The sequence below is a fragment of the Ursus maritimus genome, unplaced genomic scaffold, assembly GCF_017311325.1.
Source record: "Ursus maritimus isolate PB19 unplaced genomic scaffold, ASM1731132v1 scaffold_24, whole genome shotgun sequence".
Classification (NCBI taxonomy): domain Eukaryota; kingdom Metazoa; phylum Chordata; class Mammalia; order Carnivora; family Ursidae; genus Ursus; species Ursus maritimus.
This window is the reverse complement of record NW_024424897.1, coordinates 24,915,490-24,930,554: the sequence shown is the minus strand read 5'-3', so window position 1 is coordinate 24,930,554 and position 15,065 is coordinate 24,915,490. Positions and strand designations below refer to the sequence as shown.

The 15,065-nt window shown below is 55.7% G+C and overlaps 1 protein-coding gene across 1 annotated transcript in view; it reads right to left on the bottom strand.

The window, feature by feature from the left end:
• Window positions 1-692: 692 nt before the first annotated feature.
• Window positions 693-15,065, bottom strand: part of ITGA3 (integrin subunit alpha 3) — a 34,682-nt gene continuing 20,309 nt past the window's right edge. Inside the window, 19 exon segments of the mRNA XM_040639824.1 lie at window positions 693-2,043; window positions 2,753-2,895; window positions 3,288-3,413; window positions 6,246-6,344; window positions 7,298-7,411; window positions 8,156-8,278; window positions 8,484-8,666; window positions 8,810-8,912; window positions 9,441-9,518; window positions 9,629-9,708; window positions 10,546-10,614; window positions 10,884-11,031; window positions 11,393-11,490; window positions 11,588-11,737; window positions 12,305-12,441; window positions 12,514-12,581; window positions 13,681-13,767; window positions 13,923-14,059; window positions 14,187-14,275. Coding sequence (XP_040495758.1) covers window positions 2,785-2,895; window positions 3,288-3,413; window positions 6,246-6,344; window positions 7,298-7,411; window positions 8,156-8,278; window positions 8,484-8,666; window positions 8,810-8,912; window positions 9,441-9,518; window positions 9,629-9,708; window positions 10,546-10,614; window positions 10,884-11,031; window positions 11,393-11,490; window positions 11,588-11,737; window positions 12,305-12,441; window positions 12,514-12,581; window positions 13,681-13,767; window positions 13,923-14,059; window positions 14,187-14,275 — 2,000 coding nt within the window. The 3' untranslated portion in view covers window positions 693-2,043; window positions 2,753-2,784.

Genomic DNA, 15,065 nt, shown 5'->3' with positions numbered 1-15,065 from the left:
CATGGGGAATGCAGCCCTGCCGTTCTCCCAGGCCCGTGTGGAAGGGCGACCTTGTGAAGCAGAGGGCTTGATCCAGTGCTGTGGGCTATGGAGGTTTGGGACTGAAGCCTCCTTGGAGGAATGGCCACAAGACTAGGACTCCAGGTACTCCTGCCCAGACACTGGGGGATACCATGACGTTCCAGTCTTTCCAGTGTTGGGTCACTGGTTCACCCTCTGATCTACTCATCGTGGTGTCTAGGGGTGGGCGTGGAATCGAGGCAGAAGAGCAGGCTCTTACCACCCTGGCACCCAGCCTCCCCCCACCACTATCCAGGACCATCTGCTTCTACAGCAGAGTAACCTTCCTCTTCCGGACCCTGCACACCACCACCTCTACCTCCCTCCTCCCTCCCCAGGGTCAGCACACTGTCTGCCAAGAAGCCATTTTGGATTCTATCCAGTCTACTCAGGTCCTTTCCCAGACTTTATGTTCTGGATCTCAGTTATATGTCCATGACCATCCCTTAGATCAGGCTGTCCCTGAGAGCAGGGACTGGTATGTCCTGCATACATCTTCACCCTCCCAACCTCGAAGATCCCTGCACCTGGCTTTGTCCATCTAGGGGTCAGCTAGATGACATCACTATCCAACAGACTGAACTGGGGTTGGGATGGGGTGGGCAGTGGGGAATGGAGGCCGACGCAGAGCATACAAACTGGGAGCTGTTTATTGTTGCAGTGAGAAGCCTATGTACAAAGAAGGCACAAGGAGGGGGAGGGAGCTCTCCTGCTACAGTACCATGGAAGTGTGTAGGGACTGGAAAAGGGGACTGCCAAAAGGCAGGGGTCTGGAGAGGTTTCCTGGAACCAGCCTCACCTTCTAGAATGGGCCTCAGGACTTAGCCCATGGGAGAAGGAGGCAGAGCTAAGTTGGCTCCGAAAGCCAAGGACAGCCAAAAACCCCCCTTCTAGGCCCCCTACCCATGGTCAGTGAGGGGAGAGTACGTTCCAGCCGATGGGGCAGGGACAGGGCTCCCTCCCCGTTCTACATTCAAGTGTTGCTCCCTCCGGGATCTTTGGGGTGGGGGGTGTCTCTCCGGGCCTTCAGAGGCTTGGATGGTAGTGGTCAGTGAGCAGTGGGATCTCCTCTCTCCTTCCAACAGCTCCTTGGCCCAGGACTGGTCCCCTCCTCTGCTGAGCATTCCTCCGCGCTCCCAGGGCAGTCCCTCTGCAGTCGGCCGGGCTTGTCGGTCTTCGTTTCTTCAGACTGCATTTCCTGCCGGAAGGGAACCTCCTCTGAGGAGACAGGCTTCACAGAGCTCTGTGAAGGAAAGCCATCCTGGGGACCTTCCTTCTAGTCTGCTGTGCTCTTGGGTCCAAGCATGCCAGGTCCTGGAAACGCCACTGTGGGCAACCTGAGGTGGGTCCCGCTCTCTGGCACGGGCGCTGGGAGCCGCGGCTGGGGGGGCCTGGTGCGCTGTTCCCTGTCAGTAGTTGTAGTCTCGATAGCAGAGTCAGTCCAGTGATTATGGCTCAAGATGGGTCCAGTGTGAATGCTGGGGGCGTCACCACAGTGGGGGCCTTTTCCTCCTGGCTGGGGTGGGGGAGGCCCTTTGGCTTGGTTTTGGCACAGGTGGAGGCAGGGACACGCATGTCCACGCACCATCCATGGTGCACAGCACAGTCCACAGGCGGTGGGCCCCCCCCATGTGTCCAGGGCCCATGGCCCAGCCCTCCTGCGGGGAGAAGCCCGTGGCCAGACAGCTTGTGCCTGTGCTAGAAGGGCTGGGTGTGCCCAAACCTGCTGGCGCGGCCAAAGGCAGTGGCCCCTGTGGACTGTCAGGGGCATAACTTATGATAAATAGAAGGGGGGCTGGGGGAGCGGGGGTGGGATCAGGGAGGACGTCAGTAGTATCGGTCCCGAGTCTGCCAGCTGGTCACCCAGTGCTTCTTGGGAGGCACGGTGCTCCCTGGAGGTGGGTAGCGCTCCTCCTCCCTGATCCGCACCGCGTGGTACTTGGGCATGATCCGGTAATAGCGGGTCCGCTTAAAGAAGTCACACTGGGGGGGAGGGGGAGGAGAAGAGGAAGGGCATCAGCATCCAGTCCTCGAGGTTGTGGGACGATGTGCCTAGCCCCTTCCTCCGCCACCCAGGACCCCTGACCCAAACACATGCCATCTCCCTGTACTGTGACGGAGGGCGAGGTTGCCCACCCTCGGCCCCAGAGGAAGGACGAGCTGAGGAAGGCAGAGAGGAGAGGGGGAGGCAGCTGGAGACAGAGGGTTGCTGACGGGATGGCTAGGAAGCATGGTGGTCTACCCTGATCACACTGTGGGGGCGGGGGGCCAGTGTGTCACCCCGGAGGGGCTCCAAGGAGGAAAGGTACCAGTTCTAGGTGAAGGACTCTCCTAGTCCCCTCCTTCTCTGGAGGTGGAAATGGAGGCCAGAATCACTCTGGATATTTGCTGCGTGGCCTAGAGATGGGGCCTAGCCTCGGCCTTGGTCCTTTTCTGATCCCCAGAAAGCAAAGGGGGCATGGGGAGTACTTTATGGCTCCCTCTTGGGGCCCCAGATCTTCAGGGGAGGCAGTGAGAAAACATCTTGAGCTCTCCCAGGGAGTGGAGGGAGACCGTGGCCTGCCCTTTGGGGTGGTGCTGAGGGCAGAGTGAAGTGCAGAGAGGGCCCATGAGGAAGAAGAGCAGATAGGACAGAGTCAGAGGCCCCGGCCAGCTGCGGGGCTCAGGGAAGAGGGCCCGGAGGCCGCGTTACCCGGGTGGGCCGGGGGCAGGGGGCTGCCCCCCTCAGTAGTCGTCCGTCAGCCTCTCTGTCTCTGACGGCTGGCTCTTCATCTCCGCCTTCTGCCTCTTAGCTTCATACAGGGCGCGAGTGCGGGCTCGCTTGAAGAAGCCGCACTGCGGAGGGGAGGAGGTGGGGATGGGCCATCAGGGGGCGCTGGGGGGTCCTGGCCAGCAGCACTCATGGGCTGGGGCTTAGGGCTGGGGAGCCTGGATGCCTGGGTCCCAGCCCCTGCTTGGTGGTGTGGCCAGAAGCCAGAGCTCCTGGCTTCCCCTTTCCAGCCTGCAGATCCCCCCATTAACCAGGCAGGGATGTCCTGGTGGGTGAGGTGAGGATGGGGGTGGGGGGGCAGGGGGTGAGACTGCAAGCTGGGGAGGAGGTGGGGACAACATAGGAGAAGGGTGGGGGTGGGATGGAAGTGAGGAATGGGATGAAGGGAGAGCTGGTGAGGGTCCGCGGGCAGGAGGTCCCAGAGCGGGAGTCCGGGTGGTGGTCTGGGGGTCCTCACCTTCCACAGCAGGAGAATGATCAGCCCCAGCAGCAGCAGCCCGGCACCCACAGCCACAAGCACCAGCCACAGCTCGATCTCCGCTGGCAGCTCCTCCACCAGGTCAGAGTCAATGTCCACGGAGAACTGGCAGGGGGTGAGAAGGGGCTCAGCCCTGTGTCCACCCCCTTAGGCCCCAAGGCTGCATGCTCACCCCTCCTGTCCCAGCTGGGCCCAGGACCCTGCTGTTTGACCTCCTACCGGCAGGGGGCACTCAGGCACCAGGAAAAGCCCCTGCCTGCCCCCTGACAGCCGCAGATACCTCCATGCTCTGGTTCTCCCTAGGTGCAGACCTGGCTCCAAAGGACCAGCTTCAGATCTGGGATGCAGCCTGGAGTCTGGGTTTATAACCCACACATCCGGGCTTGAGTACCAGCTCCATCCTTGATGAACTGCGTGGCCCTGGACAAGTAAGTTCACCTCTTTGAACCTCCATTTCACGCTCTCTGTTAAGGAAATCATAATGCCTACCTGACGGTGTATAGCAAAGTGGTCAAGAGCATTCTGGAGCCAGGCTACCCGGGTTCAAGTACCAGCTGTGCTATTCACTAGCTGTGTGACCTTGGGCAAATCACTTAAACTCTCTGTTGTTCATCTGGAAAATGGGGATTATGAGAATGATACCTACTACATAGGTCACTGGTGAAGATTAAATGTGTTTACTATCAGTAAACTGCTTTGAGCAATACTTGGTACATAAGCAGCAGTTCATAAATATTTACAAAAAGCAAAGAATGCAGAGCATAGAGTACCATTATTTTTCTTCCCTTACAGTGGATATATATAGATATATTTATTTATATTAATCTATAAAAGTATATTATATACACTATATGTAATCATATATACAATGCAAAATATATGTATTATACAACTGCATTGTTATATATAATATATATTATTTTATAACATATATAATGCAATATTGTATATAATAACATTATAACATACATAGCATAGAAGTGCTATATAATATATATAACAGAATTATATTACATATAATGTATTTTTTATATAGTGAGAGAAAATTTTTTCTGACTATATATGGTTATTTCTTTAAAAATTATTTTGATTATTATTTTTGTTTAAATACAGATGATATCAAGAAAACTAAAGGTTCCCAGTCATTTTACTCCCTAGAAATAACTCTTCAGCATTTTGGTGAATCTCCTTCCGTAGTTTTTCATGCATATGTTAAACACATGCCCTTTCTTCTTCCACATAAACGGGGTCTCTGTGTGCTGCACACCCCTCCTGCGACCTGCCCTGCCCCCTCTTTCAGCTATAATCATCATCTCTTGATGTCAGTTAAGAAAGATCAACTTGACCTCTGACGACTGCATAGTCATTCTAGAAAATGTACCACAATGTATCGAACCGATCTCCTACTGAAAGACATGTAGAGTGTTTCCAGTTCCACGCCATTATAAACCACGCTTTCCAATATCCGCATATATTTATATTTGCATATTCGTCCTCTTAGCTCCTTAAGATATATTATCATGGGCTGGATCAAAGGAAGTGTGCGTTTTAAACTCTAATAGATATTGACAAATTCCTTTCCAAAAAGAATCCATCCATTTATACTCTAACCAATAGCATTTCCTTCTACCTCATCGGCACCAGACAGCCTTTGTGTTTTTAATCTTTTCCAATCTGATAGGGAAAAAAGTCCTGTGGCTGTGATTTTTATGTCCTGACTACGGCGGTGGCCATAGTCATACGCCTCACCCTGGGTACACTGCCTGTTTGTGTTTATGCTACCCTTTACCCAGACATACTAAAAACATATATCAATCCTTCGTCTTATATGCTAGAAATTTTTTAAAAGCAATCTATCGTTTGCCCTTCTAGTTTCCTTTTATCGTCTCTTTTGCTGTGTACAGGTTTAAAATGTCATACAATCTAATTGGTCAAATGTTTCCTTTGCAACTTCCAGGTTTAGTCAGTTAACTCCCTCTCCCCATAATTAAAGATTCTTATTAAACTATTTCCTGAATTTTCTTCTGGTATATTCAGTTTTATTTCCTCCACTCAAATATTTAATCTAACTCCACTGTAGTTTTGGTTATCATGTCAAGTAAAGGTCTGTCTTTACTTTCCAAATGCGTTCTCCCAACACCACTTCATAATCCAACTTTCTCCATTGGTTAAGAATGACATCTGTATAGGGCGCCTGGGTGGCGCAGTCGTTAAAGCGTCTGCCTTCGGCTCAGGGCGTGATCCCGGCGTTCTGGGATCGAGCCCCACATCAGGCTCCTCCGCTATGAGCCTGCTTCTTCCTCTCCCACTCCCCCTGATGTGTTCCCTCTCTCGCTGGCTGTCTCTCTGTCACATAAATAAATAAAATCTTTTAAAAAAAGAAAAGAATGACATCTGTATAACAACGTAAATTTCTATTCTGTTCCATTGGTCTTTCTGGCCCTTCCTCCGCTATCTTAATTTATTTGAGGAGACAGACCACAATACATTTCAGCAACCCTCCCTTCGTCTCTGGTATCATGTCCTCCATATCTCCACTATAGCCTTGTCACGAAAAATTATTGACAATATTGTCATTTTTCCCCCTCTCCGATGTAACTCAGAATCAAGTTTGAGAGCTTTGTTTTCAAGTTTCCACGGAGATAGAACATCTTCACAGAGAAGTTGTGCAGATCGAATAAGCTCACACAGAGATTCTCAGCCCCAGTTGCTCCTTAGAGTCACCGGGGGACTTGTAAACGTACCCCACCTGGGGTCCCACCTCCACGGACTCAGATCATTGCTTAGGGGTATAATCCAGACACCGGAAGTCCTAGTGGAGTCCCACGTGCTGCCAAGATTGAGAACCGTGTAGCTAACGCGTGTGAGTGTTCTGATCACCTGCCCTGTGCTCCCGGGCCCTGGCCAGGCACCGAGGCTCCAGAACACGTCACTCACCCACACGGTCTTGTTCTCCATGTTGATGGTGGGGATGCTGGTTCGGAGGAACAGGGTAGCCCAGCCGGATACACTGACTCTGTCAAAGTCTCTGTAATCCTGAATGGGGGGGAAGGAGTGGGTCCAAAGAAGCCGCCGAAGCCCCTCTGAGCCTCCCTTTTGACCCTGAGCCTCCCCCCCAGGGCAGCCTCCCGCCACACAGCATCTCTCAGCAGCACATCCGAGAGCCAGGCATCTGTCCACACAAACGCACATCATTCATGCATCAGGTCCTATGCCGGATGCGGGGGACAGCAGAGACAAGGAAGGTCACGGTCTAGGGTCAGGTCTCTGGGCTAAATCTGGCCTGTCACATGCTTTTGTAAATAAAATGTTTTTGGCCCGCAGCCACGCCCATTCATTTCTACATTGTTAATGGCAGCTTGTGCTCAACTGCAGGACTGAAGACGCGCAGCAGAAACCGTACGCCCCACCAAAGCCGAAAAGATCTCTGATCTCGTCATGGGCAGAACAGTTTGGTCTAGGCGGCTGGCATGTGAGTGCAACCCAGAGCACAGCGTGGTGGGTGGCACGCGCACCTTCTGAGAAAGCTCTGGGGGTGTCTGGAGAGGTCGTTTGCAGCCAGAGCCCTCAGAAAAGACCTCACTGGTGGGGGAGCGGCCAGGAGAGCTTGGAGGGCTGAAGAGGAGTTTCCGTGCAGAGATAACAGAAGGGGAGCTGGCCTTCGGGGGGAGGGAGCGGCCCCGCAAAGCTGTGGGCGTGGGAAAGGAACAGGTGCAGGACGGAATAATGGACACACGGGAGAAGGTCGTTTTGGCTGGAGACGACCATGACACCATGTCCACACGCAGACACACATACTAACGCTGACAGGCATACAGTGACAGGTGCACAACGCCGCCTGTGTAAAATTCGATGCTCTCATGGACACGTGCGCACACAGCACACGTACGCATATGAGGCCTGGCTTGACACTGGCCTCACCCTCTCCCTGTTGCTCTCCCCACCCTGGCAGGGGGGGCGCGTAGAGACCTCCAGACCCAGGCACTAACCTCAATGAAGGTGCTGTTCCATACTCGTGCCTGCACTGTCACATTGGTGATGACAGGGGTATCGGGAATGGGGCATTCCAGCCACACACAGCGGGCCTGGTCACTGCCACACTTCTGAGGTGGGCAGGGAAAACAGGACGTGAGACAGTCTGGGACTCCACATTCTTCCTGCTTCACCCCTTCCCTTTGGCTCTTCCCCTGGCTTAGTCCCACCCATGCCAACCCCAAGGGGCCCTACCTCACCCCTTCACTCGTGCATACCACCCCACCCCTACACTTACCCACTGAAGTCCCAGGCTTTAGACCAAGCACATATAGATGCCAGGGACGTAGATAACATGACATCTGGTCCCTTCATATATAAATGGGGCCCAGCGCCCCCTTCCCACCCCCTCCCACACTGAGCCTTTGTTCACACCAGCTTCCGCCACCTGGGACACCACTTCCTCCCTCTCCACCCAGTGAGGCCTCAACTGGCTTCCCAGGCCTGTTCCTTTCTCCCTTCAAACAGAGGGCGCCCTGCACCACCCCCATCTCCCTGCCTCCCCTCCGTCCTCCCTCTCCCATTCCCAGCTCTAACATCCAAGACTTCAAGCAGCTATATCACCCCCAACAGGACGGGAATAAAGCCAGTGTCTCTTCCTTTGGCCCCCTGGATTGGCTGCTCCCCAAGGGCAAGAGGAGAGGGATGCCCGCTGAGGTAGGAGCTGAATCTTCCTCCCTCTGACTAGGGGCGCCTGATGGCACAGGGGTCTCCTGGTGACTAGCACCCAATTTTCCTTGCTTCGGTACCCCCTGGTGCCCACACGCCCTGTGATGGTGGGGACGATCCCTTCCAACCTTGTCCTGGCCACTCACCAGCTTTGTCTCAGACTTGGCTTTCTTGGCAGCAGCCAGAGTGACTGGCGGGGGGGCCGGGCCTCCCCCTGGGTCCAGCTGTCTCCGCCTGCGCTGTGGAGATGGTGGCCTGTCCCCAGGGACCTGAGGAGGGACGGAGATGTTGGCTGGGAGGAAGGAGTGGGAGCAGAGTCAGGGGAGAGGCAGAAAGGGCAGGGGGGCGAGGAAGCCTCCTGAAGGTGTATGCGGAAAGGGAGGGCAAGACACTGGCCTTTCTGCCCTGCAGCATGCAAAGGAGACAAGATGCAAATGAGATGTAAATGAAAGACCCCCCCAGTGGTGTGCTTACAGAGAGTGTGAGGTTCAGAGGGTTGACAAGGTCTCCAGGTGGTCGGCAGGGCCAGGACCCATTGCCATGGATGGTGATCTCCGCGGGGTACAGCAGCCACTTGCCATTGATGACTTCATAGGGCCACTCCAGCCCTAGGACCAGGGTCCCCAGGGCTGCCAGCCCTTCCCCCACTGGGCCCACCTGTGGGCACAAGGGGTGTCATGGCCACTGCCTCCTGGAAAACCATCTCCATCTCACCCATCCCCAACCCTCACACCCTCAGCCCCCAGGCCCATCCCCGCCTTCCCAGGAGTCCCCGCCCAGGGTCCCCATGGCCCCCTCACCTGGAACTCATACTTGAGGGGGCTTCCCACATCCTCCACAGTTTTCATGCCAGACTCGCCCGTCACTGTCCCTCCGAAGAAGCTTTGTAGCCGGTGATTCACTCTAAGGGTAAGAAAGATGCTGGTCTGGGGGGGATGGGAGGGGCCCTGGCAGAGCGGATGGGCACCAAGGTAGGCGACCTGCAGCTCCTCTGACATCAGGCAGACCTGAGCTAAATCCCTGCTTTGCATTTACTCTCTGTGTGCTAGTTACTGCCCAAGCAAGTTAGGTATCCTCCCAGAGCCTCAGTTTCCCCATCTGTAAAATGGAGTTCATAGCAGTTGCTATATCATGGGGCTGTTGTGGGAAGTCAATGAGTTGCTGTATGTAAAATTCCTAGCCCAATGAGCTCTCATGAAATGGTAGGGCCACACCAACACCTGGGCCCCAGGGTGGCTGATTCCTCCACTGCTACTTGCCTTACAAGGGAAGAAATAATAACAACGATAATGATTGTTATTAACGGAAGGGGCGACCCAGGGGCAGAGGACACCCGGCCTACAGAGGTGTGTCTGAGGAGCTTGGGAGCCACGCTGAGGTCAGGGAGACCCTGGCACGCGCACAGCAGGCTGGGGGAGGGAGGCTACCCACATGCTGAGTGAGGCCTGGAGTGTGTAGTCCACCAGCAGAGTCAAGGTCACGGGCCACAGGTCGTCCTGGTGACTTGACCTGGGGCGGGAAGGCAGGGGGTAGGGGAGAGGTGTCGGCTGAGGCCCGGGCTGGAGGAGGTCCCAGGGCGCCTCACCCCTGCCGCACACTGGCTTCTTGAGGTCACTCACGTGGAGAGCTGCAGCTGCGCCTGGAGTTCCCGTGTGTGCAAGGTCACTCCGGTGACCTCGAAGGCGATGAGCAGCTCCATCTGCCATGAGGACCAGGGAGGCAGAGAGGGGCGTTTGGGGCCAGGCAGGGGTGATGCCGTGGGGGAGAGAGGGGCTGAACCCTGGTTCTCTGGCCTCCTCCCCCCTCCCACCCCGTTCTGGGCCAGGGGCCTCTGCCTGGCCACCTGCGTGCACTCTTTCACCCTGTTAGCCTCATCCTGCTTCCCTTTCCCCTTCTTCTCTGTCCATGCCATCTCTGCTAATTTCAACTACATGACCTTGAGCAAGTTACTGTAACTTCCTTTTTTTAAAAAAGATTTATTTATTTATTTGAGAGAGAGCACGCATGTGCAGGGGGAGGAACAGAGGGGGAGGGAGAGGCAGAGAATCTCAAGCAGACTCCATGTCGAATACCCAGCCCCAAGAGGAGCTTGATCTCATGACCCTGAGATCATGACCTGAGCCGAAATCAAGAATCAGGAGCTTAACCGATTGAGCCACTCAGGCGCCTGAGTTACGTAACTTTCTAAGCCTGTATTTTCTTTCTGTAAAGTAGCATCTACCGCCTCGAAAGGTTGTGAGAATTGCAGCATAAAAAAAGTGTGAAGTGTTGGACTCAGGGCCCGGTACACAGTAGGTGCTCAGCAAAATCCAGTTCCTCACCCCCACCTGCTCTAGTTTTGTGCATAGCTCCCTAGCGGCCCCGTTTTTCTCAGTCTCTGGGTCTCTCCCCTTGCCCTCCTGTATTTCCCTGTCCCCTACGCTGGCTCTTTGCTTCAAGGAAGCCTGGGAAGCAGGCAGGCAGAAGCAAGGTTAAGGAGCTCATCAGAGTAGCAGCCTGGGACCCACAGGGCTGGGAAGGTGTGGCCGGCACTCACCCTCTGGTTCCGCTTGAAGGGGTTCCCCAGCTCACAGACAATGGTCTCATTGGCCTGGCACATCCCAGCCTGAGGAAAGCAAAGGAATCAGGTCTGAGTGGTCAGAATAGGGCATCTCCCGCCCCTTCCCTGTGGCACTGGGTCTGATGCCCTAGAGGCTTGAGCACCAGCTGCTCCTAGCATTAGAGACGCTGCAGACACCTGAGGAAGCCCAGCCGAGAGGAAGCAGGGTGGACACAGGACAAATGAGAACACATGTCAATGACATGCATATAAGGATGTAAATGCTTGTGGAGCCCTGGGTGGGCTCTGAGCCCTGCGCGGGGGGGGGCACTCACGGGGCGCACTGAAGACAGCAGCAGGGCGGGAGGCACGGTCAGGGTGAGCAGCGCCTCGTGGGCGTCCTCCCCAGCGCGCTCCCTGCTTGGGGTGTTGGTCACATCGATGCTCAGGAGCAGTTTCCGGCCATCTCTGCTATACTGCAGCCTGAGTGGGGGAAGGACCCCGGATCTGAGCCCAGAGCCCCGCCCCGGCCCGGGACAATTAGGCCCCGCCCCTCAGGTCTACGAAGTGAAGAAAGTCCCTTCTCGGGACAGCCCGGCCCGGCCCTCTAGCCTCTGGAGAAGCCCCTCTCCTGGCCAGCGAACCCAGCCTAAGCATCCACCCGGCCCATTAACGTCCCTGCTCTCCACTCGCCTCTCCCCGAGCCCCCCCCCCCCCGCACCCATCTTCCAGGGTCGCTCTGATCGCCCAGACCCGCAGGGCTCCGCCCCTCACCCCCTCTCTTAGCCCATGAAGCCCCGCCCCGCCCCTCCCTTGGCCAATCAGCGCGCGGTCCAGAGCGCACCTGCTCAGCGGCTGCCCCAGCTCCGACAGGAAGGCCGCCCGCATCTGCAAATTGCTGTCGCATTTGTTGTCCTGGCCGCACTCTTTCTGGAAGTGGACCTGGGGGTGGCCGGAGGCGTGAGAGTCCATCCCCCACAGCGCCCTCTCGCCCCACAGGCCTCCCGGTCCCCGCCCTTCCGGCCCGGGCCCCACCCACCTCGGTGTGGTTCTCCAGAACCTGCGCCTGGTTCAGCACCGGGTAGGGGTCTAGGGACCGCAGCCCCAGCCGGGGGCGCTCGGGCATCCTCAAAGGTAAAGAGTAGTTCATAGAGATGATGATGGGACGGAGTTTGTCGCGGACGTTGTCCTGGGGAAGGAGGGGGAGCTGAGCCCAGCGCCGCGCTCCCCTCCCCCCTCCCCAAGTTGGACCCTCAAGGAGGAGCTGAGGCCCCCTCCAACCAGTAAAGCTGAACCCCTTCTGGCCCTATCACCAAATTGACCCCCTTCCTACAACTTTGATCCACAAGCAAGGTGATGGGACTCCTTCTCCCCAGAGATGGGGTGGGGGGCATATTGGGGGGTCAGGGGTTTGTTGAACCTCCCTTCATTCCCGGGGTCCCCAGGATGAGCTCTTTCAACCGTGATATCCTAGAGCTGGTCCAGCTGAGCTGGTCCCACACTCATGGGCCCCTTTACCCTGAGACACCAACTAAGCCAAGAGTCTCACACCCCTCACTTTTCTCAGAGGCTCTCTATCTCCTTCTACCACATTCTGTGCACTGTACCCGCTGCAGACCTATGGCCTCCCAGGCCAGCCACCCCCCACCTCTGTCTCCGGGGAGACTCCAGTCCCATGCCCCTGACCTGGGGGGACTCTAGCTAACCTCCTCCAGAGATCTTGGAGCCCATGTCCCATCCCTGGCCCCTCCCTCACCATCAGGAGCAGTTCCAGCTTCTGGCAGCGCATGTCAGGCATGGAGAAGAAGCCGTGGAAAACGGCTGACTGGCTGCGTGCAAAGCGAAGCCGAGGGGGTCGGCGGTCCCGATCGGCCTCCAATGTGTAGGCCAGGGCTGGAAGTGGATGGGGTGTTACCAAGTGGCCAGGCAAGCATGCCCCTCCCCGCCCCACACTCCCACACTCACTGATGTTTCGCCTGTAGTTGGGGTTCCCCGCACTCTGGTTGTAAGCAAAGCACACCTCCACCTGCACGCTGTTGGGAGGCGGGAGACACAGAGGAAGCGGTCACAGTGGGACCCAGTTATCCAGGCCCCGGCCTTCACCCTTGTACTGGGCCAGGCTCTTAGGAGGAAAGGCAGGGGCAAATCTGGGGAGCCCACAGAGCTGGTTTGGGGTGTCCTTGGCCTCTTTCCTCCCCACTCCCATGAAAGCCATAGAAAACAGGGTTAGGGGGCGCCTGGGTGGCACAGTTGGTTAAGTGTCTGACTCTTAGTTTCGCCTCTGGTCATGAGCTCAGGGTCGTGAGATTGAGCCCCTCTTTGGGCTTCACACTTAGCAGGGAGTCTGCCTGAGACCTCCCTCTCCCTCTGCTGCTTCCCCTCCCTCTAAAATAAATAAATTAAGTCTTAAAAAAAGAAAACAGGGTTAGAGGTCACCAATGGGGAAACTGAGGCCCTCAGAGCAGGAGTTGCCCAAAGTCATCAGTTGGTTGGTGCCCTGCCCGGTCTTGTACAGGACGCGCTGTGCAGATCTCCTTCTCCTGCTCACCCCTGCTTTCTGCTCTGGGTCCCTTTCCCTTCTGATCCAGGCCTCATTCACGCAAAGGCCGTGGGGTCATCACCACCATTACTGTCACCATCTTAACAACTAACATATTCTGAGCACTTCCGGTGGAGAAGGTGCCATGTAAAGGGCTTTTTGTACATTATCTCATTTAATTATCACAACAATCCCATAAATTCGTTATTATTATGAACTTTGTTTTATAGGCAATGAATCTGAGACTTGGAGAGAGAACAATTTGTTCAAGGTGTCTCTCTCTCCTGTCCACCTAAGCGTCTCCCTCTTCTCTCCTCCTCCGGGACCTCACTCCCCAGAGCCCACCCCTACCACTGCAGTGGGCATAGCTGGGATTTGAACAAGGCCATCCAGAGCTCCCACTCCTAACCGCCATGACCTCCTAACCCTCCAATTTGCCCATTACCTCCTGCAAGGAAGTGGCTTTTTAATGAGGTTAGGTAGGAGCGGCAACGCTTACCCCAGGATTCAACCCTCGAAGGGTGGGATATCAGGAGTTGCCCGGAGAGGGGTTTGGGAGGAGTGCGTGGACACACAGGGGCCGAGAGTCTCACCAGGAGGTGGCTGTGCAGAGCGCAGGGTCCAGCACGGATGGCCTGGCCACCAAGGTCTTGTGGAGGATGTTGATGACAGGCCGTGCCCTGCAAAGAAAACAGATATCAGTGCTTCCTGCCTGGCATGTGCCAGGCCAGGCCCGGGGCTCAGGCTTGCGTGGAGCTGGTGCCGAAGGAGGACGGAGCGGGCCCCCACGCAGACAAGGCTGGAGGTGGTCGTACCCACCATCGCCCTGGCTTACCGCAGCAGCACGATGCGGTCTGACAGGCTCCCCACCAGCAGGTCCGGGTAGGAGTTCTCATCCACGTCCATCCGCCCGCTCAGTGAGTAGCCGAAGGTGGCCAAGCCGGGCAGTCCCAGCTCCTCCCCGTGGATTACCTGGGGATAGAGGGGAGCAGTGGGGACAGGCTCAAGGTGAGCTCTGGGGAGTGGGGCCCAGGGGGAATAGGGAGAGGGCGGGTGAGGGGAAGGAGGGGAAGCCCCCTTTGTCCCTGTCCACCCGTACCTGCTGCGGCCGTCCCAGAAGCCCCCGGGAGCTGCTGTGGTAGACGTACACTTTGCCCGAGCCCTCGAACGGGGCTCCCACGGCAACGTCTGGAGAGGAGAGGCGGGACACGTCACCCTGAGTCCTGGGAGCCCCATGTCTCCCCTACCTTGCATTCCAGGCCACAGGGTCCAGCAGGAAACAGAGCTCACACTGCCAGGCAGTGTTCGGAACATCAGGGAATGGAGCTCTATGGCTCAGGATTAAAACTGGGACCACTGTGAGCCCAGTTGCCTCCTTTTATATTGTGGGAAAGTAGGTCTAGGAGAGACAAGGGACTTACCTAGAGTCACACAGCAAGTTAATGTCACAGGCAGGCCTACACTCAAGACTCCTGAGCACCGGCCTAGTGTTTGTTTTCCCCTTACTATGGTACCTTCCATCTCCCCCACCAGCCTCCCCTTCAGACACCCGGTTCTTCTAATGACATATACCAGCACGGTCACAAAGGAAGTGTTCCCCGTCGGTGACTTTGTCAGGTAGTTCTCAAGCACCGATCTCACTTAATCCTGACAAGACTGCTGGGGTTAGGTTCTGCTGTCCCATTTTATAGGTGAGGAAGCAGACTCAGAAAACCCGAAGTCACACAGCTACTGAGTAGAAAGACGATAGCTGAGTCCACGTCTGTCTAACACCGGGGGCCAGAATTTTGATCATACCATCACTTTTCTTGTGAAAATTCCTTAGACTTTAGACTTTTAAAATTCTAACCATTATTTCCACAAATAAAGCCCACATGTTTTATTATCTCCTTAACCTTTACTAAACTCTTTCTAGTTTGCGGCTTTTGATCTGATAAGGCCTAGGGAACCGGAAAGCCATGGTTGGTAGAAAAGTATG